Source organism: Muntiacus reevesi, chromosome 2, assembly GCF_963930625.1.
Source record: "Muntiacus reevesi chromosome 2, mMunRee1.1, whole genome shotgun sequence".
Classification (NCBI taxonomy): Eukaryota; Metazoa; Chordata; class Mammalia; order Artiodactyla; family Cervidae; genus Muntiacus; species Muntiacus reevesi.
This window is the reverse complement of record NC_089250.1, coordinates 163,210,675-163,234,790: the sequence shown is the minus strand read 5'-3', so window position 1 is coordinate 163,234,790 and position 24,116 is coordinate 163,210,675. Positions and strand designations below refer to the sequence as shown.

Below are 24,116 nucleotides of genomic sequence, written 5' to 3'. Positions count from 1 at the left end.
GTGAGAGTTGTTTAATATTTTGTGCTGGTTCTTAACTTACTTAATGTTATAAACAAGCAGGTGATAGGGTCCTGTGGTAGAATGATTCTCTCGTTAGAGAAGTGAACAGCTCAGCACGATGTCACCAGCACTTGTGTCTTTCTCTAGTGAGTGTTCCTTTTGGTGACTTCACCAAGAACTCTTTTTCTTTGCATTTTGATGTGAACTCTGCGGTGATTTGTTTCACTGCTGGTAGTGTTGGAAAGCAACAGAATTCTTTTAGATTCCATTCTCTTTGAGTGCACCTCTTCAAGCTATAGAATTATGACTTTCTTCCCTAGATTTATAGACTCATGTTTCAAACGTAACCTTTTAATTTTAGGAACAAACACCAAAGTTGGAGGTAGTAAATAAGTTCAAATGTACACTATTTGTGTTAATGGATACAGAGCCACTATTTATAAAATATTCAATTATTAGAGCGAACACATGAGGTAGGTGTTAGTGAATGACTTAATTATAGCTCAAATCCCTGCTGCTCTTAGACATTGGGGGAAGAGTTGCAAGTAGTAAAAGGATATGCACTGACGTAGCTCACTAATTAGGATGTGCATTAGCAAGCTGGAATCAACACTGTGAGCAAAACATTTATGGCTCACTCTGTGTATTAGTGTTAATAGACTTTTGTGATTCTGGGCAGGTATTAATCTTTTAAAAGTCATTTATTACAGATCTTTTCATAGTGTGGACTTGAGTGTTAGTCCCTTCACCATTCCAAAGTGCTAAATCTTACAAGGATCCCCTGAAGAGATATTATTGGCTGGGGACCATGACTCTTAAGTAAAGTGGGGGGAAGAGCCATTGATTCATTGATAGTTTATATTAAATTTTTCAGACACTAAACAGCCATGCTGAATATTTTCAATAAGCATTTCTACTAAGTATAGATGGGGAAAAATGGTTCAGAACTGGCAGTGACCAGTGTTTCTTAGAATAAGTTTTGTGGAATATTGGTTCTGTGAAATGGTAATAAATGTTACATGAAATTAAAAACCAACCAACAAACAGAACTCTGGTTATGTAATTTTTTTGCAAAGCACTAGATTAAATGAAGCTGAAGGATTTTTTGTTTTTCCAGCTATTTTGGGATACAGTATAGTTTTTTGTTTGCAGGGATTCTTAGGACCTGTAATTTGTCTGTATATCTTGTAGTTCTTTCTGTAAAATGAAGAAGGGGAGGTGAGACAGCAATACTATGCAGCATTTCCCAAACTTATTTGGCCACGGAGTCATTTTTTAGAGTGTCTTGGGAACTTGGCATGCCAGAGGACACCATCAGTGAAGGTGATTAGGCTGAAATAGTTTTGTGGATAGAAAACTAAGACAGATAATTCAAGTACTCAAGTAGCTAGAGCTAGAAAGATTCTAGACTAATTCTTAGATCACTGTTCTTTCCGTCGGAAAAAAAAAAATGTAATGGCTCAGAAGACATAGTAAATATGTTAGACTGTAAATAAGACTTTCATTGTCCTCTTTTAAGATTTACTGAAGCTTTGTGTCCTGTCCAAGGTTCTAGGTCTAACCAGAAAAGGCAGTATAGGCGGTCATGTCTTTCAGCTGCATTGCTCACAAAGGGAAAAGGGAATAGCTGTAAAGGTGAACTTGCAGAATTACCTAAATCTGCTCTTTTTACTCCCCACTACAATTAGGATAAACAGGATCTTAGTTCTCAAACCTTAGTTTTGACTTCCTATTATGTACAGGTTTAATTTTCGTTCCTTTGATGACTTCTTAAATGGCGTGGGGAGAGAGTTTAACTTATTACAATTGACTCTTAATTAAAGCTTCCATATTCCTGATAGAAAAACTTTAATAGTTTACATTTTGTATGATTTAGCTTGCTTGTTATAAAATTTTAAAGAAATATCTTACTAGATCATAGCCTAATATAGTCAGATTTCTTTTTAAGCATTAGACGTGACTGAGCACAGCACAGCGTACCGTGTACTGGGGTGACAGGCTAAAAACAGGAGCCGTGGAAGTATTTGTTAATGCAAGAAAACTCTGGATAATTCATGGGAGCAGTCTTAAGCCTTAGAATTCCACTTTGACAAATAGGTACACCTCACTGATATATTTTGGTTTAGGGGAAAAACTGTGGCTTACCTTATAAAAAATGCTGTTTGCTGCTGCTTTATATAGGAACTTAACATGATCCTTATTACACAGAAAAAGGCATTTCAGGAAGATATTAGCTTAAATTACTTATATGTTGAATATTTAACATTATAAAGATAAATAGTTGATTATATTAATAGTTTTCCTGGGCTATTCCGGCAAAATTAGTAGTGTGTATTCTTCTTTTTATTCTTCTACTCCTCTCTGCCCCCTAAAACTGACATTGCTAATAACAAGTCTTGGAAAAAGAAAGACTTTACTAATTGTAAGTGGCAGGAGGTTTAACTGCAGTTTTGTGTGCTTGGGAAACTGTTTAGAAAATTTTGGTAAGCATTAAGTGCTTCTCTGAAAGGAAAGAGGTGTTACGAGATAGGCTGCCGATGATTAATAGAATTACGGTACTAGGAGTGGTGAGTCAGAATGCTGCAAGAGAAGCAAGGTTAGTGAGTGACTTCGTAGCGATAGTATTGATCTGTATATATCCCTTTCCTCTTTTTATTTTTTTTTCCAGTTTTGTTGAAAAATAAAAATAATTGACATATAGAGCTGTATAAGTTTAAGATGTATAGTGTAATGATTTAACTGACACCGTGAACTGATGGTCTTAATAAGTTTAGTAAACATCCATCATCTCATTAAGATACAAAATTAAATCAAAAAAATTTTTTTGTTGCAATGAGAACTCTTAGGATTTACTGTTAAAAGCTTTCATATATAGCATAGAGCAGTGTTAATTTTGTCATGTTGTACATACAATTCTAGTACTTAATTATCTTATAACTGAAAGTTTGTACTTTTTGACTGCCTTTATCCAGTTTTCCTTCCCCCTACTGCTGTCGCTGGTAACCACAAATCTGATTTCTTTTTCTATGAGTTTTTGTTTTTGAACTATAACTCTTTTACAAGGCTATATTAGTTCCTGTTACACAACATGTGATTTGATATTTCTATGCATTTCAGAATGATCTCCATGATAATTCTCATTATGACCTGTCACCATACAAAAGTGTTGCACTGTTACTGACTGTATTCTACATACTGTACACCTCATACCTGTGACTCATTTATTTGCAACTGGAAGTTTGTAGCTCTTAATTTCCCTCAGCTACTTCTCTCCCCGCGCACCCTCTTCCCTTCTGGCAACCACCTGTTCTCTGTGTCTATAACTTTTTCTCTTTATTCATTTGTTTTGTTTTTTAGGTTCCAAATATGAGTGAAATCCTACTGTATTTTTCTTTCTATGACTTCTTTCATTTATCATAATATCCTCTAGGTCTATCCATTTGTTGCAAATGCAGGATTTCATTTTAATTAAGTAATTGTTTAAGGCCACATGGCTTGTAGAATCTTAGATGGAAAGATTGAAAGAGATCAGAAGATTCCATTTTTTATGGCTGAGTTATATTCCATTGTGTGAGGACTTCCCTGATGGTTCAGTAGTTAAGACTCCATGCTTCCACTGTAGGGGGCGCAGGTTCGATGCCTGGTCAGAGAATTAAGATATCCCAGATGCTGTATGGCACAGCCAAAAAAGAAAGTTCTTCTGTGTGTGTGTGTGTGTGTGTGTAAGAAAGTTTCAGTGTGTGTGTGTGTGTGTCTGTGTGTAAGAAAGTTTCTGTGTGTGTGTGTGTGTGTGTGTGTGTGTGTGTGTGTGTGTGTGTAGGTTCGATCCCTGGTCAGAGAATTAAGATATCCCAGATGCTGTATGGCACAGCCAAAAGAGAAAGTTCCAGTGTGTGGTGTGTGTGTGTGTGTGTCTGTGTGTGTCTGTGTGTGTCTGTGTGTGTGTCTGTCTGTGTGTGTGTGTCTGTGTGTGTACCATATCACCATATCCGCCTGTTAATGGGCATTTAGGTTGCTTCTGTGTGCTTTCATATTCTTTGGATAAATATATAGGAATGGAATTGTTTGATCACATGGGACATCTATTTTTAATTGTTTGAGGAATCTCTATACTGTTTTCCATAGTGGCTGTGCCAGTTTACATTCCTACCAACAGTGCACCTGGGTTCCCTTTTTTGCACATTCTTGCCAGTACTTGTTGTTTGTTGTCTTTTTGGTAATAACCATTTTAACAGGTGTGAGGTTGCTACCTCATTGTGGTTTTGATTTGCATTTCCCTGATGATAAGTAATGTTGAGCATCTATGCCTGTTGGCCATCTGTATATCTTCTTTGGAAAATGTCTAGTCAGTTCCTCTGCCCATTTCTTAATCGCAGTGTTTGTTTTCTTGATGTTGAGTTGTATATTTTGGATAGTAACCCTGTATCAGATACATCATTTGCAAATATCTTCTCCTATCCAGTAGATAACTTTTTTGTTTTGTTGATAATTTCCTTCTCTGTGCACAAAGGTTTTTTAGTGTGAAGTAGTCTTGTTTGTTTATTTTTGCTTTTATGTCCCTTGCCTGAGGAGACATCCCCCCAAAATATTACTAAGACTAATGTCAAAGAGTTACTGCTTGTGTTTTCTTCCAGAATTTTATGGTTTCAGATCTTATTTAAATTGAAATTTTTACATGGAGAAGAGACTTGTGGTTGCCAAGGAGGAAGAAGGGTGGGGGGAAAAGACTGGGAGTTTGGAATTAGCAGATGCAAACTATTATATATGAATGGACAAACAGCAGGGTCCTTCTGTGTCGCACAGAGAGCTGTGTTCAGTATCCTGTGATAAACCATTGCGGAAAAGAGTATGAAGAAGGATTTATGTGTGTGTCTGACTGAGTCACTTTGCAGTACAGCAGAAATTAATACAACAGTGTAAATCAACTATACTTCAAGAAAATATTTTTAAAAATAAATAAGTTTAAATCTTTAATGCATGTAAAATTTATTTCTGTGCTTGGTGTGAGAGAGTAGTCCACTTTGATTCTTCTCCATGTAGCTGTCCAGTTTTCCCAACACCACTTATTGAAGAGACTGTCCTTCCCCCAATGTGTATCCTTGCCTCCTTTGCTGAGGCTTTGATTTTTGCCATTTTAAGTATGGTGTGTCTTTTGTGTGGCCTTCTCTCCGTTGATCCTGTTTGGGCTGTCTGTGCTTGCTGGACTGAGATGTCTGATTCCTCTCACAGGTTAGGGACATTTTCAGCTGTTGATAGTATGTATGTGTATGTTCTCTACCCTTTGTCTCTCCTCCTTTTGGGACCCCTGCACATGAGAATGTTAGTACCTGTAATGCTGCATGAGGTCTCTGAAGCTGTCCTCATTTCTTTTTTTGAAAATTTATTTGTTTATTAATTTTTGACTGCACTGGGTCTTTGTTGCTGTGTGCGGGCTTTCTCTAGTTTCCCAGGCTCAGCAGTTGTGCCTCGCTCTCTGTAATGTGGACTCAGTAGTTGAGGTGCATGGGCTTAGTTGGTCCATGGCATGTGGGATCTTCCTGGAGCAGGGATGGTGAACCTGTGTCCCCTGCATTGGCAGACGGATTCTTAACCTCTGGACCACCAGGGAAGTCCTTACTCTTTTTTTCTGTTTAGCTTCAGTGATTTCCACTGTTTATCTCCCAGCTTGTTGATCTCTTCCTCTCTGTCATTTAATCTACTGTTGATGCCTGGTAGTGTTATTGTTTATTTTAGTTATTGTATTCTTCATCTCTGTTTGGTTCTTTTTTGTATTTGACATCTTCTCTTTGTTAAAAAATCTGTCTTCTCACCCTGTTCATGTGTTCCGTCCCAAGTTCTTTGAGCATCTTTATGATCATTACCTTGACCTCTTTATCAGATAGATGGCATATCTCCACTTCACTTCATTCTTCTTCTAGGGTTTTATCTTATTCCTTTGTTTGAAACATATTCCTCTGTCACCTAATTCGCTATTTTTATTTCTATGTATTTGGTAGGGTGGCTACATTTTCTTCCTCTTTCAGGTATAGCAAGGGAGACACCCTTACAAATGGAGATTTCCATTACCAATGTAGAATCAATATTTTCTTGCAAAGAGGCAACTCATACTTGGTTTTCAGAGTTTTCCCCAGTCTGCTATATCTCAAAAATAACCAGCTTAAATAATATTCCAAACAGACACATTTTGGGGTGGCAAATTCTGCTCCCCTTATATTATAACTGGCTCTGTTTTTTTTTTTTTTTAAATTTTTTCCAGTGGGTTTTGTTATGCATTGATATGAATCAGCCATAGAGTTACACGTATTCCCCATCCCGATCCCCCCTCCCACCTCCCTCTCCACCCGACTCCTCTGAGTCTTAAAAGTATGGAACGCTTCACGAATTTGCGTGTCATCCTTGCGCAGGGGCCATGCTAATCTTCTCTGTATCGTTCCAATTTTAGTATATGTGCTGCCGAAGCGAGCACTGGCTCTGTTTTTTAGAGAAGTTTACATTCACAGCAAAATTGAACCATTTTTGATACTGATCTAACTTCATGCTATTTGTTTAAAAGGTGTCTATTTTTGTTATCAATTTTAGTGTATATACAAAATGTACTTTACAAATTATATCTGCCTTTTTATGACTGTTGTTTTTCAAAGTATTACCTTCTTTTCTTCTGAATATATTATGTGTCATTCATTATGAATGAATTTATTAAACATTAGTAATTAACTGGAGGGAAAATAGCAGTGGGTTTTTCTGGTGCACTAAAGTAGGTGAAGCATTTTCATCCTTTCTCATATCCTATGAATAGGATGGTGAATGTGTGCCTTGTGATTTGTTATTCTGTTTATACAGCCTTGCTGATTGAGAAATTTATATATTTCATGTTTTGGCAGCATCAAACAGGAAAATAATTTTTAGGTCTGTTTAAAAAAAAAAAACTGACAGGAATGTCATATATATACACAACAAAGATGTAAATTATTTGAGTTTCAAGAAGACAATAGTTTTCTTGGAGAGTATTTGCTATTCTTTCGTTATTTAAAGTGACTTCTGTCAGACAAAAAAATTAATCAGTCCGGTTGATCTAAGAAAGAAATAGAACCTTTTGTTCAAGCTAAAATGAGGATTATAACCTGGAAGCCATTCAGAAAGCTCCAAGAACTATTCTGCCTGTTAGAAGTCAAAACACAGTTATAGAACTTTTATGACAGAGGGGCCTGTGCATTAAATGATACACAATCCAGATCTGCAGGTACAAAGTGATGGGTCGTGTGACCCCTTACAGGATCAAGAAGGAATGTTATCTTTGAAGCAGTTGTCTTGATGGTGCTGGGAGGATGTTACTCTTCATGGTTGAGCAGGTATTTCTGCTCATGGGGGAGGTATGATGGATGCATGATGCGGATAAACAGTGCGTGTTAGTGGGGAGAGAGGAGGCCAAAGGGCATGGCACTGCTTTTTATGTTTAAATTTTTCTTGTCTTCCCATAAAGTACAAATTTTATTTTACACTTCCATCATAATTAATTCATTAATTACAACTGAACCAGAACTACTTCTAAATTCTAACTTAGTATGTATAATACAGTTAACATGCACATACTGGAGAAAAGCATGGAAACCCTACAATAGCAACTTTCTCAACTTTAATATAAAAAGGCACCATGCCTCATTTTTCTCTACTGTGAAAACTGGGTAGTCTTTCAGCTATCACTTTTTACTCTTGGGAGGAAGGCTGGAGATTATTTTATGCTGGGCTAATGTAAAAAGAATCCAAGACTATAAAGGTTGCAATTTAAATTTCATTAGAATTATGTGCTTCATATCAGCACTATGAAATTAAAAACTTTTGCACTTTCAGAAAGTTCTCTTTTAGCAGTTAACATAATTGAATTGCATATTAGTATTATTTAAACTAAGAGAAAGATCTTAATATTGCTTATATTTTATTATACCCTATCATCTAAGGCCTAGATGATGCTTACTAGTTAATTATGTGGCTGTGGTGTACACTAGTAATCTTTTAGGAATTTATTTGCTTTAGATTTGGAGGTAGTAAATGTCTGGTATGTTTTTTAAACTTTATTATGAAAATTTTAAACATTCACAAAGTAGAGAGACTTGTATAATGAATCCTCATATATTCATCTCCTGTCCTCACTAGTTTCATATAATGTCGCTTCTTGTTTTGTCTGTACATTCTCCACCATAACTTGCCTTCCAAACCCCCGTGCTTTTGAAGGAGATCACAGACATCATGTAATTTCACTGAGAAATATTTCAATGTGTATCTCTAAAAGAGAATCAAAATACCTATATTCCCAGTGAGTACTAGCTAGCTCTGTTGTGGAGAGGAAGTTCAAGAGTGCTTGCTAACTGGCCTGCCATCACATTGTGTTGTAGTTTATTTGCATTTAGTAAGATCCAGAGTTTATATTACTTGACTTTTTTATTATTACAATAAGTCTCAAAGGATTTGGAGTGTTGATTTGGTAAATAACATCTAAGAAAACATGATTACCATTATGAATATGTATGAAGGTACGTGACAGTCCTCATCTCAGAGCTAACCTGCAATTTGCTTAGTCAGTTTTTTCAGGCTCCTCCCCAGGTCCAAAATTTGTTTCTTTATTTAAATGCTGAGAAACAGCATGTAACACTTAGTTTCAGATGAAATTTATAAGCCATAAATTTATAATTTGTGAAATTTTAAGTCAGAGAGAGAGAAAATACGTGTATGAGGTTGAAAAAAGAGGAAGGGCGGAACAGCCTGGGTTCTAGAGAGATAGCTTCCTCTTTAGTTCACTGTCGCTTAACCCACCTGCTCTCTTGGTCTTGACTTTTTAATTTCTCTCTGTTCTTGCTTTCGTTATATCTTTTTCTTCTCTGAAGTTAGGCATTTACCTAACTTTGCCTGTGGCATTTATATTGTTGATTCCTCCTTTATTACGTAGGGATTGTTTTATTGCATAGGGGTTGTGACATAAAGCTTTAAAAAATAAATATTTTATTTGTTGTGTTTTATTTGTTTTTATACAGATTTTGACAAATATTTAAACTCATGCTATGGTCTAGATTGAACTTTTCTGTACTCTGTAAATGAATTATATAGTGTCTGAAGCATTATATATAGACATTTAGGTTCACTTTATGTGCCCTTTTTGAAAAATTTTGCAATAATTTTTCCTTTTTTGTGTGTTCTCTTTTGCTGCTCCTTTATTGGATGGAACTGATTCTATTCGAATGTGATTCTACAGTTCACAAGATTCCTTTGCAGCTCACCTTTGGAGGTAAGAGGTTACTCATTGACCTTAATATTGCTATTGGTTACTTTTGTGAGGCATTTATTTGGTAATTTAGGAGTGATCATTTTGTCAGGATGTATATTCTTCAATACCATAAATGAGATGAATCCACACTTTGTTTTATAAGACTTCCAGTAGTTACAGAGCTATTCACCTTCACAATAGATCATTGCCCTCATTTTATCAGGTAGAATGAAATCAGTCCATTTTACTTACTTGTTTTTTATTTTATTTACATGTTTATTTTTGGCTGTGCGGGGTCCTCAGTGCTGTGCGGGCTTTCTTTAATTGCGGTGCTCGGGCTTCTCACTGCAGAGACTTTTCTTGGTGCTGAGTGCACGCTCGAGATCACGCATGTGTCAGCGCCTGTGGCACGTGGGCTCAGCAGATGCCACCCCCAGGCTCTAGAGCACAGGCTCAATAGTTGTGGGATCTTCCCAGATCAGGGATTGAACCTGTGTCTCCTGCATTGGCAGACAGAGTCTTGACCACTGAGCCATCAAAGAAGCCCAGATCAATCCATTTTAGTGTCTTGTTTTGTCTCCTTCCTCCCATGACGGTCTCACATTGACCTTATCCTCCATAAACTGCCCTGGTGTTAAAGGGGAGCTGGAGAAGTCTGGGCAGAGGCTGTCACCAAGGAGGTTTCAGTTAGTTTGAGAGAACCTTTTAAAATCCGTGGATTGATTAGGGGAAAGCAAAGGACTTACTTGTATTGAGCTTCATTATGCCCAGGCAGGCTTCTAGGTGCCCGACTCATTTTCTCATCTAACTCTTATGATGGTTCTGCAATTTAGAACTGAAAATGCAGTGATGAAATTGTGAGATAACGAAAACTCTTAATCAGAGAACCAGATACAGGTGTGAGCTGTGGTTGAAAAGGAATTAATTGGAGAAGATGGTGAGATTTTGGGAAAGAAGTCAGAGAGGGGAAGCAGCGGGGCACGTGGAGGGACACTGGACTCAGTATCAAACCTGGGCTTCAGCCAGGTCTTCACTTACTAGACGCACAACTCGGGGCAGTCGCAGCCTCCCTGAACCTCAGCTTGCTTATTTTTAAGATGCGGATGACGAGGCAGTGGACATGGGAGCAGGTTATAAAGTGCTCTTCAGGTGTTACTGATATTTTGTGTTCTCCTCTCAGGCTGTGCTTTAGCCTCACATGATAAGACTCTGTCCCTGCCTTTCACTTGTCCTTCCTTTTCCCTCTGTTGTTTACCTCACTCTGTGTTCCCTTCCCCACCCCCAACCTCTGCAGATCACATCCTGCTTCAGGCCGAGCATAGATGCTGTATTGTCTGTGAGGCCCTCTCTGCTCCACATAGAGGCAGTTGTTCCCTTCTCTGTTTTCATATTATATTCTCTGATTATTGAAGCTACTGTTGTTACGTGGTGTGGCCCGCCCTCCTGGTGGCCAGCTTGAATGAGTTCCAGGGGAAGTGGAGCAGACCAGAGGGGTAGTACCGTCCAGGTTTGGTTCCATTTTCTACGTCCAGCAACCAGGGAGAAACAAAGCCTGGAAAGATTCTGGGCTTTGAAATGAGAGATCCTTGGGTGGTCCGTGAGCAAGTCATTTCATCTTTAAGTTCATCTAAAACATGGAGGTAATAATAGTACTCACAGGGTTATTAAAATGAAAGGAGATAGTGTGTGATAAATGCTAAGCGTAATACCTGTCACATAGAGTTTTAAATGAATTTTGGTGTAAAAGCAATAAAAGTTAAAACTATATCATAAGAAACTTGAAGACAATGTAAACTATATAGTCTCCTATTTAGTTGATAAAGTGCTTTCTAAACATAGAATGAGAAATATCACAAAGGAAAAGATGGAAAAATTAAATTGGATTTTGTAAAAAAAGAAAAAATCCATGATTTGGTTCATGAAAACATACATAGTTAAAAGGCAGTTTGGGAAAGCGTCATAAAATGATTATTGTACTTAATATAATCTCTTAGAATCAGTTTTTAAGTATAATGTTGTCTTTTGACTGAGATGTACATCAGGGAAATTTCTAATGTCAAAACAGGGTCTAGTCTTGGGGGAAAAAAGGGACCAGCAGGAGCTTAGAAGACGAGATCATGTTGATAATGCTTAAGGCTGGACTCTGATTTAAGCAAGAGCTCAGAGGAGTTGCCAGGAATAGGAGTTTTGAGCAGAAGGCATTTGGGCTGGATGAATTTACCTACACAGAGAGTAAATGAGGAGGCTGGAGCTTGATATCTGCCTCACTGGTACAAACTACCAGTTTGAAGATGTTACTGAACAATAGCAGAGATACTTTAAATAGTCCTCATTGGTAGATTTCTCTTAAATGTAAGCTCAGTAAGAGAGGACCTTGTTTCTCTTGCTTCCTTGTGTTTACATATAATAGTTAAGTACTCTTGATAAATGGGCTTCTCAGATGGTGCAGTGGTAAAGAATCCACCTGCCAGTGCAAGAGATCCAGGTTTGATCTGGGTTGGGAAGATGCCCTGGAGGAGGAAATGACAACCCACTCCAATATTCTTGCCTGGAGAATTCCTTGGACAGAGGAGCCTGGGGGCACTCCAGTCAATGGGGTCACAAAGAGTTGGACACGACTGAGGATGTACACACTATTAATACATAGGAAGCACTGAATATGTATTTGTTGAATGAATGAATGAAGGAATAAGTAAGTAGGCACAGTGAAAGCTGAGAGTAGCAAGCTTTTCCGCATAATCAGGGCTGCCAGAGCACACACGGGCTAATATTTATGTCTCAATCTGGTTAACAGTCTCTCTTCCCAGCTAGATTGTAGCTACTTAAGATCAGGATCTTTATTTTTTTCACCTTTGGATGATCTCAAGAATAAATAGGACTTGGAATAGTACCAACTGTATACCTAGACTTGTACCAAACAAATATAATAAAAATTACATATTATTGTGGTTAAATGCTGGGGAGTCTTTATGTAGAAGCTTCAATCTTTGGTGAAAAGTAGAAAGGAAAGCATCATGATCAAAGTTAAGTGATAGTTTTTGTTTTTTTCTGTCTAATCTGCTTTTTCCATTTAATGATCTGGGGTTGTATTTTACCTTGGCTAAATCTTTTTTTCTTACTGGCTTATGGACATGGAAGAGGCAAAAGAATCAAAATTGAAGATGACCAAGGCGCTTTTTTTTTTTTGAAGCATTTGGGAAATACTTTAACCTTTTTTTTTGGGAGCATTCTGTTGGTATTTTCTAGCTTGGAATTTCCCAGGGGCCACCTGATGGCATAGTTAGTGACTGCTCCCCTCAAGTCTCCAGCAGTGCTGAGTTTAGGATTCTGTTCCTTTGCTGCAGCGCAGAACCCGAGAGCCAAAGCAAAATCAAGGCAGAAGAATGTTGAGAATCTCTTAATGTTTAATTTTGCCATTAAGCTTATGCTTAAGCTGGAGAAGGAAAATTGCAAATATGGTTAATCCCCAAATACCTTATTTTAAATAAAAGAAAAATAGTTCAGTAGAGGCAGTAAAATACATGAGGTTTGCAGTTGAAAATGAAGGAGACTTTAAATTTCATTCTGTCCGCAAAACTACCATGAATGAACCATGCTCCTTTGTTGGAAGTCCTAAACAGTTAACTGCCACATGAATCTAACGAAATTGTCAGGTTATAGTAATCACATCAGTAATGTGATCTGCTGTCATTTGAATGGAGCCATGTGTGGAGAGTCAGTTACTTCCCTCTGTGGGGCTGACCCTTTTACATTCCTGTAAGCTGAAGACTAATAGAGCTCATTAAGCTTTATGGGAAAAGAGCTTTTATCACCTCGTCAAGTCAGGCAGCATATTTCCATTATATTCCTAATTTCGTGTGGCTCTGTAGCTGCTGATGTGCCTTCCCCTGCTAGGTTTACATGGCATCTCTCCCTTACAGACATTTTTATTGACATTTCCTAAGCCTGAATTACATTTGTGTGGCACCACCTACAGATGTCTTCAATTAAATGTAGGTAAATAAAAGGGATTATGTATCAGAGGCTGAGAGATTCTTGAAATTCTCTTCTAAGTCAGACTTTGCCAGCCAGTCCAGTAGGGTGCAGTCTTGCTGTCATTTTGGAGGTAGAGAACTAGCGGAAGAGGCATTTGTAAGAAAAGTTAGGCCACGTGGGAATGTGGGTCTTTTAGCAGTCTCTTCAAGAATGTCTGTTGCTTCATTCCAGATAGCTGAAGATCTTCTTTGTTAGCAGTTATCATCATAATTTTTTGAGAAGTTAGCACCTGTAGTATATGGGGGTACTCTTGGGTTACATTATTCTCACAGAATGTCTATGCAGCAGTTATTTCCAGTTTCCTTATGAAGAAAATTGAACCTGGAGAAGTAGATTAGTTGAGTTCAAGATCACAGCTACTAGTGACCAACAACATGTCTTAAGAGTCTTAATGTTATATGAAGTGATGATAATATGATTTGAAGGAAAAGAGTGAGAAATTTGAGCTCTGCCAGTGCGGCACTGTTGACATCCTGGGTTGGGTGAATCTCTTTTCTGAGCACTGTCCTGTGCACTGTGTGATGCTCAGTACTGTCTGTGGCCTCTACCCTGGAGATGCCAGTAGCACCCTCCCCTGGAGTTGAAATAAAATGTCTCCAGACTTTGCTAAGTGTTCCTAGGGAGTAAAATGACTCCCTGTTAAAAACTATTGCCCTAGAATAGTCTTAACAAACAAAGACCAAAGAGAGTTAATATTCAATAGTGATAGTAGCAATGGTAACACGTTTTCAGTCTCCCAAAAGGTGGGGAAAAGGACAGGTGAAAAAAAAAGGACAAATGAATTGAATAAAAAACAAATAGCAAACAGGTCCACTTAAACCCAACCATAGCAGTTGTTACACTAAATATTAATGATCTAAACAAAAGTCTGCTCTATGGAAATGTTTTATATATGTACAATTGAAAATATGTATGCAGCCAGTGGTCATACATAGCCACTGTGCTTTTTAGGAACTGATTTAAAAATTTTTTAAATTTTAGTTAACTTATGTAGCCATATGTTGCCAGTGGCTATCCTGTTGGGCAATGCACATCTAAACATTCCAATTGAAAGGCAGAAAATCAGACTAGATAAAAGAAGAAAAGCAAAATCCAACTTAAATATGAAAGCATAGTAGGTTAAAAGTAAAAGACCAGAGTAAACTATACCATGTAAATACTAATCATAATAAAAGTGGAGCGGTTATCTTCATACCTAACAAAATAGACTTCAGGGCAATGGCTCTTAGCAGAAGGAAAATGGACATTTCGTAATGATAAAATGGTCAGTTCATCAAATGAGGATGGTAATCCAAAATGTGATACACTTGACAACAGAACCTCAAAATACATGAAGCAAAAACTAATGGAACTGAAAAGAGGAGTAGTCAAATTCATTGCTATAATTGGAGACTTTAAAACAACTTTCTCGGTAACTGATAAAACAAATAGAAAAATACAAGCAATATAGAATATTTGGAAAAAACTATTAATATACTTCTACTTAGTTGATACCTGTTGAATGCTACACCTAACAATGACAAAACACATATTTTTTCAAGTATATATAGCGAGTTTTCTCCAGGACAGATTATATGCTATAAGATTATACAAATCTCAGTAAATTTAAAGGGATTGAAATAATCTCTGTTCAAAGTGGAATTAAATTAGAATCAGTAACAGAAAGAACTGTTATTGCTTAGCAATAATAAGGACAAACAACCTAGTTAAAAAATAGATAAGAGACCTGATTATATATTTCGCCATGAAGACATATAAATCGCTAATAAGCACATAAAAAGATGCTCGCAATCCATTAGGGAAATGCAGATTAATACCACAACGAGATAGCAACATAAACTCACTGGGATGCCTGTAGTCAAAAGGTGATACCAAGTGTTGGTGAGATGTGGAGAAATTGGAACCCTCAAACATTGCGGATGGGAATGTAAACTGTTTATATGGTGTAAACATTTGCCAGGATAGTACTGTGTATTGAACTAGATGGATGTTTTCCTTAACATTTAAATAATAACTAGTTGTGTCCAATATTAAGTAATGTTAGACATTAACATTTTTTGGTAGTTCGCAAAAACAACTTTACACGTTGTTTTGAAGTTGGGAACTACTTTGTTTCTTACTTGAGACTCTGGTACACTGGGATCATATGTGTGTATCAGCGTGTGTGCGTGTGCATGTTTGTTTGCTGGTTGCAAACTGCAGGTAGCGAGGGTTGGGATCTGGCTTTGTAGTCTGCGGTGACATTCATTGATTTTGCTGCCAGGAAAATAAAGGACAGTGAGAACCTGACCATCTCTTCGCTCAGCATATGAAATAGCATTGATCTTGGGATGGCTGTGGCAGGTGTCACGATGTCGCCAGTAACCAGAATTTGTAAGAGGGACTGGCTCTTACCTAAAAGCAGTCCTGTAGAAGTGAAGGGAGCTTGCAGAGGTAGTAACGGGGAGGACGAGGTGGGCAGAAGGTTGAGTTGCTAATCATGAGAAGGGAGTTCAAACAGTTTTACCATATAAAGGGGACATATCCAGCGTGATAGTCAGAGAGCTGGCCTGAATTGGAGCGCTTTGGAGATAAGGCTTGAACTGGTGAGTTGATACAGCACTTGGGAGGACCAGCTGCTGAGGCCAGGGCAGACGGGTAACTAAAGAGGGGCTGGACCTTCTCCAGAGAGTGGTTGTCAATCTGCTGTTTGTTATTGACTAGTCAGAAATGGAATGCTGGGCAGTGGTTTGATCCTCGGGTCAAAAGTGGGAGTAGGAGTGAAGACTGCTGCTTTTCTAGTTACCTGGGTTGGGAAACAGTTTTGGGGTTTCCAGGCGCTGAACCCTACACTTAGAATCAGAGGTTGAATAGGTAAGGGCGTGTTGGCCAAGGCAACAGTTAGAATTCGGAAGCCAAATCCCCCAAATCATTCGGATTGTAACTGATCATTCTCCCTTTCATTTGGGTCTGAGGACTGTTGGGCGGTTCTGTTTGGGGTGGGGCTGCTGACAGAGACCGACTGAACTGAAGACATCATTGCCTGCCCCCAGTTCTCTGCGGTGATGCTTGAACATCCGTGTGGAAGTCAGAACAGTGTTCCCGGGCTTACAGTGGCACTCAGCAGACTTGGACTGAGCTCAGAAATGAACTTATTCCTAGTTAGTCTCTGAATGTCACGTCATAGTTGAATCAGTGAAAGCTGAAACTTTATATTTCTCAGTGAAATTGTATCCACTGGAAGTCTTTGCCCAGAAACTGATCTCAGGTGAAAAAAAAAAAAGAACTTGATTCAGAGAATAAAAGAAAGCACACTAGAATGGAAAACCAAACATCAAATAGAAAAATGCTGTTAAGTTTCCTTGTTGCAGATTTTTCTGTATGGGATGTCAGTTAGTTTAGGCATCTAAGTTCCTTCAAGGTATCTTGTTCCTTTAGCAAGTAGCAGTATTCATCATTACTCTGAGCATCTTCAGTTGTGCTCACAGTTAAGGTCATCTGCCTTGACGATTTTCATTACCTATTAGATGTGCGTGAATGCTTCAGAAAATGTTTGAATGGTAAATCCTGGCGTGGATTAGTTTCCATGGGGATGTCAGTCTTGTTTGATGTTGGCAGTCATTGAGTTCTAAATAAAAATACCCGTTTGGGTTGTCACCATAGGATGTTTTTCTCTTCTGTAAGAGAGATTGGAAAAGCAGGAGTCTTAAATTGAACTGACATTAAGTAAGTGCTCAGACTAGGACAGTCGCTCTTGTTTCTAATGTGTTTGTTGTAGTGCTCAATAAATAACGACTGATATGTAGAACTGAGAAGTTTGGGATCCTGTTACTTTTCCTTTTGAGCATTTAGGTAGTGCCTCCTAAATGTCTTTTTGTTTGATGATGAGGGTTGAAAATATAAATATAAGGAAATGTCAAAGTAAACAATATATTCACATCTTAATTTTTATCTATTTGCAGTGAAAATAAAGAAATAAATTCCTCTTTTCCTTCTGTCACATTTATTAAAAACATTTGCCGTAAATCTTTTCTCAGTTTCCTATGTTTAGAGTTCAGATTTTGGTCATTACAGTGTTCCTAGTTTTAAATTGTAAATATTAGGGGAATTTTTTTGCTTTCTTTGAAGCTTTTTAGTTCCTAAGATTTCTGTCATCAAGAAATATATTTCTTGACTCATACTTTGGTTTAATAAATTGCTGAAGTATCTCCATTCATTATTTTGAACAGAGCATGTTAATATATCTTGATTGTGTTTTAATGTGGTGTACCGCATAAGCTGTGTCCACTGAGAAGAACACTGAACTGAAAGTTGGGAATTCCAGGTCCTTCTTAGCATTCTCCTAAGTTGGCTGTGTGACCTTGGGCAAGTCTCTTAAGCTCCTTGACCCTCACTTTTTCACTTGTAAACTGAGAAAGGGTATCTCAGATGATGACGTCCCTCAAAAGTGAGTGAACTTAGCTAGCATTTTAACATGTTTTATAGCTTCATTTCAGGCTTGGGTATTTTAAACCAGGCAAATAAGAGAAACTTTCCCCAAACTACAGCTTGCTAGTCCTTCAGGTTTGGTCTTTCACTGTCACTATGCTTTTTTATGCTCTGGAGCAAGTTGACATTTTACTTAGAACAGTTCCACCTGTTTTTTTTTTTTTTTTTCCTTTTCTGTAAAAAAATTCTTGTTACCTTCCATACACAGATCTTATTTCTCTTATTTTAACCCTTAATATGGTCTCAATTATACATTTTCATTATATTTTTAATAAAGTGATAACTTGAGTTTTGTAGAGAGGACTTGGGAGGTAGGAAATTGAGAATTACCTATTCTAGGTGAGCATTATAGCAGACTGAGACAGTGCAGAAATACAAATATCACAGCTTTCTTACACATCTCTTTTGTGGCAAAGATGAAGATGTTTATTGACATGACCCAAAGATAGGACCATTCTATAGCAATTGTTGCTGTTCAGTCACTCAGTCCTATCCGACTCTTTGGGACCCCATGGACTGCAGCACGCCAGGCTTCCCTGTCCTTCACCATCCTGGAGCTTGCTCAAACTCATGTCCATTGAGTCGGTGATGCCATCCAACCATCTCATCTTCTGTCATCGCCTTCTCCTCTTGCCTTCAATCTTTCCCAGCATCAGGGTTTTTTCTAATGAGTTGGCTCGTGGCATCAGGTGACCGAAGTATTGGAGCTTCATCTTCAGCATCAGTTCTTCTAGTGAATATTCAGGATTGATTTCCTTTAGGATTGACTGGTTTGATTTCCTTGTAGTCCAAGGGACTCTTAAGAGTTGTCTCCAACACCATAGTTCAAAAGCATCAATTCTTTGACGCTCAGCCTTCTTTATGGTTCAACTCTTACATTCTTACACGACTATTGGAAAAACCATAGCTTTGACTAGATGGACCTATAAAATAAAAGGATATAAACTTAAAATTATGCTCATTGATTTAGTGTTTGTTCTTTCTTAGAAACTACTGAGTCATCCAAAGGTTATTCATTAAATTTGTTGGTTTACATTAATCCACAATTTTAAATTATATAAGTATCTTAGAAATTAAGCCAGCACAAAACATTAAAATAATATTGGTTATTCAGCATTAACAGTCAGTAGGGAAAAGCAAGTTAAAACCACAAAGACATATCACCTTCACGCCCATTAGGATGGCTGTTATCAAAAAACCAGACAATAATAAATATTGGCATGGATATGGAGAAATTGGAACCCTTGTGCATTGCTGGTGGGCGTGTAAAATGGTGCAGCCTCTATGGCAAACAGCATGGCGATTCCTCAAAGAACTAAAAATGGAATTACTGTGTCATCTAGCTAGTCGTCTTCTGGGCATATACACAAAAGAACTGAACGTAGGGAGTCAAACAGTTATTGTATGTCAATGTTTATAGAAGCATTATTCATAGCAGCCAAAAAGTATAAGCAGCCCATGTGTCTATGGACAGATGAATGTATAAACAAAATATGATAAGTACACAGGAGTAAAATATTATTTACCCCTATATAGGGAGGAAATTCTGAAGCATGCTGCAATGTGGACAGACCTTGAGAACATTATGCCAAGTAAAATAATCCAGTCAAATTTACAAAACTTCTCTAATTAAAAGAGATGTAACTGTATGGTTTATTAATGCTCTCTGGATAAAGGAAAATATTCCATGTACAACAAGAAGAAACAGCTTTTCTGATTTATAGATTCAAAACATATAGAGAACTTTTAGCTTCAGTTCTGCAACTTCAGCTTCAGGTTAAAAATAAATATAGAAACTCATTGGTTGAGTACTCAAAGAGTTGTTCTGTTTAACTGATTGAACTCACAAATAGATGAAAACTTAACAAACCAGATTCTCTATCTTCTTTCATCCAACAGAGAATAGATCATTATCCGTCCAGTAGGGACTGAACCAAATGGCTGAACCAAAGTCAGCCATTGGTGCCAGTAATGGGGATAACTTACTAGTCATAAGACAAAAGCACAGGCTTAGTAGAGAGTAAAAGAGAAATAGAGTAAAGTTAGATCACACTCTTTTGCTGCACAGGAATCTCTTTGAGAGTCAAGAAAAGGCAAGAGAAGGCATGTTAGGTGTAACGTACCGTGAGGGCATTTACAGATTTACTTAGTTCCATCGAGTGAATTAATTCACTTGAGCTTCTTGGTGGATGGCCTCCAAAACTGTTAAACTATAATTTTCCAAATACTGAACTCATGATCTTCATGCAAATAGAGCATGAACACATATCAAATTTTATTTGACTCATTAATTAATGCAGGAGCCATTTAAGACATTAGAACTGATGCCAGGAGTATTTGTGAAAATACTGAAATATATATATATATATATATATATTTATATATGTATATATATCTGATACATATCTGCAAACAATTTAATAAAAGAGTGAGATGAGATTGCTGAGTTAGATAAATACAACTGGTTACTGTCTTACAGGGCATTAAATGGTAAACTTTTGGGTTATTTGTTCCACTAGACGAAAGTCTATAAGTTAATCTCTACTCCAACCAAATTGAAAAATAATTTAATTAATAGACAATCAAGCCTAGAACTGCACTGAAAGAACACCCAGTAATTTCTTTGACCTTTGTCAAATTTCACCTTTATATCATCTACCTCAATTTCTGGTGGTAATCTCAATAACCCCCTATTAACCACCTATTTAATACTTACTAGTAATTCTTCCACAGTTTATTGTGATCCACATAGTCAAAGGCTTTGGCATAGTCAATAAAGCAGAAATAGATGTTTTTCTGGAACTCTCTTGCTTTTTCGATGATCCAGCAGATGTTGGCAATTTGATCTCTGGTTCCTCTGCCTTTTCTAAAACCAGCTTAAACATCTGGAAGCTCACAGTTCACGTATTGCTGAAGACTGGCTTGGAGAATTTTGAGCATTACTTTACTAGTGTGTGAGATGAGTGCAAATTGTGCGATAGTTTGAGCATTCTTTGGCATTGCGTTTGTTTGGGATTGGAATGAAAGCTGACCTTTTCCAGTCTTGTGGCCACTGCTGAGTTTTCCAAATTTGCTGGCATATTGAGTGCAGCCCTTTCACAGCATCATCTTTCAGGATTTGAAATAACTCAATAAACTGTGGAAAATTCTGAAAGAGATGGAAATACCAGACCACCTGACCTGCCTCTTGAGAAACCTGTATGCAGGTCAGGAAGCAACAGTTAGAGCTGGACATGGAACAACAGACTGGTTCCAAATAGGAAAAGGAGTACGTCAAGGCTGTATACTGTCACCATGCTTATTTAACTTATATGCAGAGTACATCATGAGAAACGCTGGGCTGGAAGAAGCGCAGGCTGGAATCAAGATTGCCGGGAGAAATATCAGTAACCTCAGATATGCAGATGACACCACCCTTATGGCAGAAAGTGAAGAGGAACTAAAGAGCCTCTTGATGAAAGTGAAAGAGGAGAGTGAAAAAGTTGGCTTAAAGCTCAACATTCAGAAAATTAAGATCATGGCATCTGGTCCTATCACTTCATGGCAAATAGATGGTTTAAACAGTGGAAACATTGTCAGGCTTTATTTTTTTGGGTTCCAAAATCACTGCAGATAGTGATTGCAGCCATGAAATTAAGACTCTTACTCCTTGGAAGGAAAGTTATGACCAGCCTGGATAGCATATTAAAAAGCAGAGACATTACTTTGCCAACAAAGGTCCGTCTAGTCAAGGCTATGGCTTTTCCAGTAGTCATGTATGGATGTGAGAGTTGGACTGTGAAGAAAGCTGAGCGCCGAAGAATTGATGCTTTTGAACTGGGGTATTGGAGAAGACTCTTGAGAGTCCCTTGGACTGCAGGAATATCCAAGCAGTCCATCCTAAAGGAGATCAGTCCTGGGTGTTCATTGGAAGGACTGATACTGAAGCTGAAACTCTAATACTTTGGCTACCTCATGGGAAGAGTTGACTTATTTGAAAAGACCCTGATGCTGGAGGGGATTGGGGGCAGGAGGAGAAGGGGACAACAGAGAATGAGATGACTGTATGGCATCACCGACTCTATGGACATGAGTTTGGGTAAACTCTGGGAGTTGGTGATGGACAGGGAGGCCTGGCGTGCTGCGATTCATGGGGTCGCAAAGAGTGGGACACGACTGAGCGACTGAACTGAGGTGAACTGAATTTAGTAGTTCTTCAACCTTGGATTATTAAAACTTTTTTGACCCTATATTAATATATGTTATTAAAAATAAGACCTTAAAACATGGATGATAAAAGAATAAGAAAAAAATCATTTATAGACTCTCTAACTGACAATATCAGATTTTTTCCCCATCTTTACAAGTTTTTGTGTGTGTCCTACAGAAATTTTTCATATGCTTGGAATCATATCTCATTTTACTTTTTTTTTTTTTTTTACTTAAATTGGAGAAATGTTTATAATGTTTTTAAAAATCTTGGTAAACATTTTAAAATTACTGCATAATAGTTCTTTATATGAATTACTATAATTAGTTTATTTTATGGTTTTATTTTAATCTGGCTCATTCTGCCCAGTTTAGAAGTGAATAGAAGTTGTTACGCTATAAATATCAGGGTCTTATTTAATATGTGCTGAATAAAATTTTTAGGTTAGATGCTACTGAGTATTTTTTATTGATATTACCACCAGAAATTGAGGTAGATGATATAAAGAGTATATTCCTCTGTAAAGACTGGATAATCTTCACTGACTCAGGGATTCTGGTGAAATTGAGGCCTTTAGATGCTCACCTATCATAAAGTAGTGTACTGTATCCTAAGAGAATTGTGTGACTAGGAAGACTGAATGAATTATTTCTAATCTGCAGGCTGTAAAAATGATGTCATTTATAGTAGTAAAATTTACTTTTATATATTTCCTTTGTAAATAGAGAAAATGTTTCTTAAAGTAGAATAACAAATAATGTTACTTTTACATGAACTATTCTTTTTCTTTTTTAAGGATCATTTAAACTTGGTTGTCTTTGGATTGAAATATAGGTGATAATTGGAAATAATCAGCTTAGAATAAGCTTGCATAGACTAAAATTTTCGGTGCAGCCCTGTTACAGAGTTGTTCTTCAGTTGCTAAGTTGTGTAGAGTTAGCATTATTTGTTAAGCATGTAAGAGAATTTCATTCTTTAAAGGTTAATATCAATACATCTGGCTCCTAGAATATAAAATGAGCTATAAAACATTAATGGCTTCCCTGGTGGCCCTGTTGTAAAGAACCTACCTGCCAAGCAGGACATGTGGGTTCGATCCCTGTGTCAGGAAGACCACCTGGAGAAGGAAATGGGGCAGTGACAACCCACTCCAGTATTCTTGGCTGGAATCCCATGGACAGAGAGCCTGGTGAGCTACAGTCCATGGGGTTGCAAAGAGTTGGATATGACTGAGCACACACACATGAATGTTAAACTTTGATGTCTAATGTAATATCAAATCAGAGTAGTTTTGATTTGTGTCAACTGTCAGAATCAGCTAAGAAAAAGATAAGGTAACTTCAGAATGCAAACCATTTTTTTTTGCTGGTGGAGATTACAAGGAATATGGTAATTATTGATAATATTCCCAACTAGTTCAAGCCTATAGTTGCCTTTTCAGCAGGGGGGATTTTGCCCAGGGAACAAAAACTCTTTGAAAGCAGATCTGTTCTAATGGAATGTTCCTTGGTGGGAACTGCACGTCCAGCCACCACGTATTTTCTCAGAACTGTCCCTTAAAATATCTTAATTTCAAATAGTTTGGACATTAACTGGAAATAAGATTGGAGTCTTTTTTCCAGGTAGATTGTCATTATATCTACTTACAGTACAGCTATGAAGTGGGAAGTGTGTTAGTTTTGGTAGCCATCTATAGTGTACTGATTGTCTCCAGAAACTAGGAATTGGTTGCATTCAATTTGAAATTGCTTATGCAAGGCTGTGTGATGTAGTAACCGTGAGTACTGCTGTTTGCATTTTCCAAGTTAAATTTATTATTTTTGGTTTCTTATTTATAGACTATATTATTTCCAATTTTTAAATTTCAGTTTTGGGTCTTTTTTTTTTTTTTTTTTTAATATTATTTTATTAGTTGGAGGCCAATCACTTTACAACATTTCAGTGGGTTTTGTCATAAAGTTTTGGGTCTTTTTAAGAAATTGTGTAAATTTTGATGTCATACTGGTTTAGCACACCTTTAAGTTTCTTCTTCTTTTTTTTTTTTAGTTAATTCTATTGAAATATCTCACTCTCTCAGTTTATCCGTCTCCCAGGTAACCATAAGTTTTTCTACATCTGTGACTCTATTTCTGTTCTGTAAATAAGTTCATTTGAAACATTTTTAAAAAA

At 37.3% G+C, this 24,116-nt stretch overlaps 1 protein-coding gene and 1 non-coding gene across 5 annotated transcripts in view; one reads left to right on the top strand and one right to left on the bottom strand.

The window, feature by feature from the left end:
* The window catches only part of ATE1 (arginyltransferase 1), a 158,396-nt gene that overhangs the window by 36,002 nt on the left and 98,278 nt on the right, over positions 1-24,116 (top strand). For all 4 annotated transcript variants that reach the window (XM_065923456.1, XM_065923454.1, XM_065923455.1 and 1 more), the window contains one exon: positions 9,245-9,277. In XM_065923456.1, the coding sequence (XP_065779528.1) occupies positions 9,245-9,277 (33 nt within the window). The remainder of the gene's footprint in view (positions 1-9,244; positions 9,278-24,116) is intronic.
* Positions 6,360-6,466, bottom strand: LOC136161992 (U6 spliceosomal RNA). The gene has a single exon (XR_010661845.1). It is a non-coding gene; the product is annotated as a U6 spliceosomal RNA (small nuclear RNA).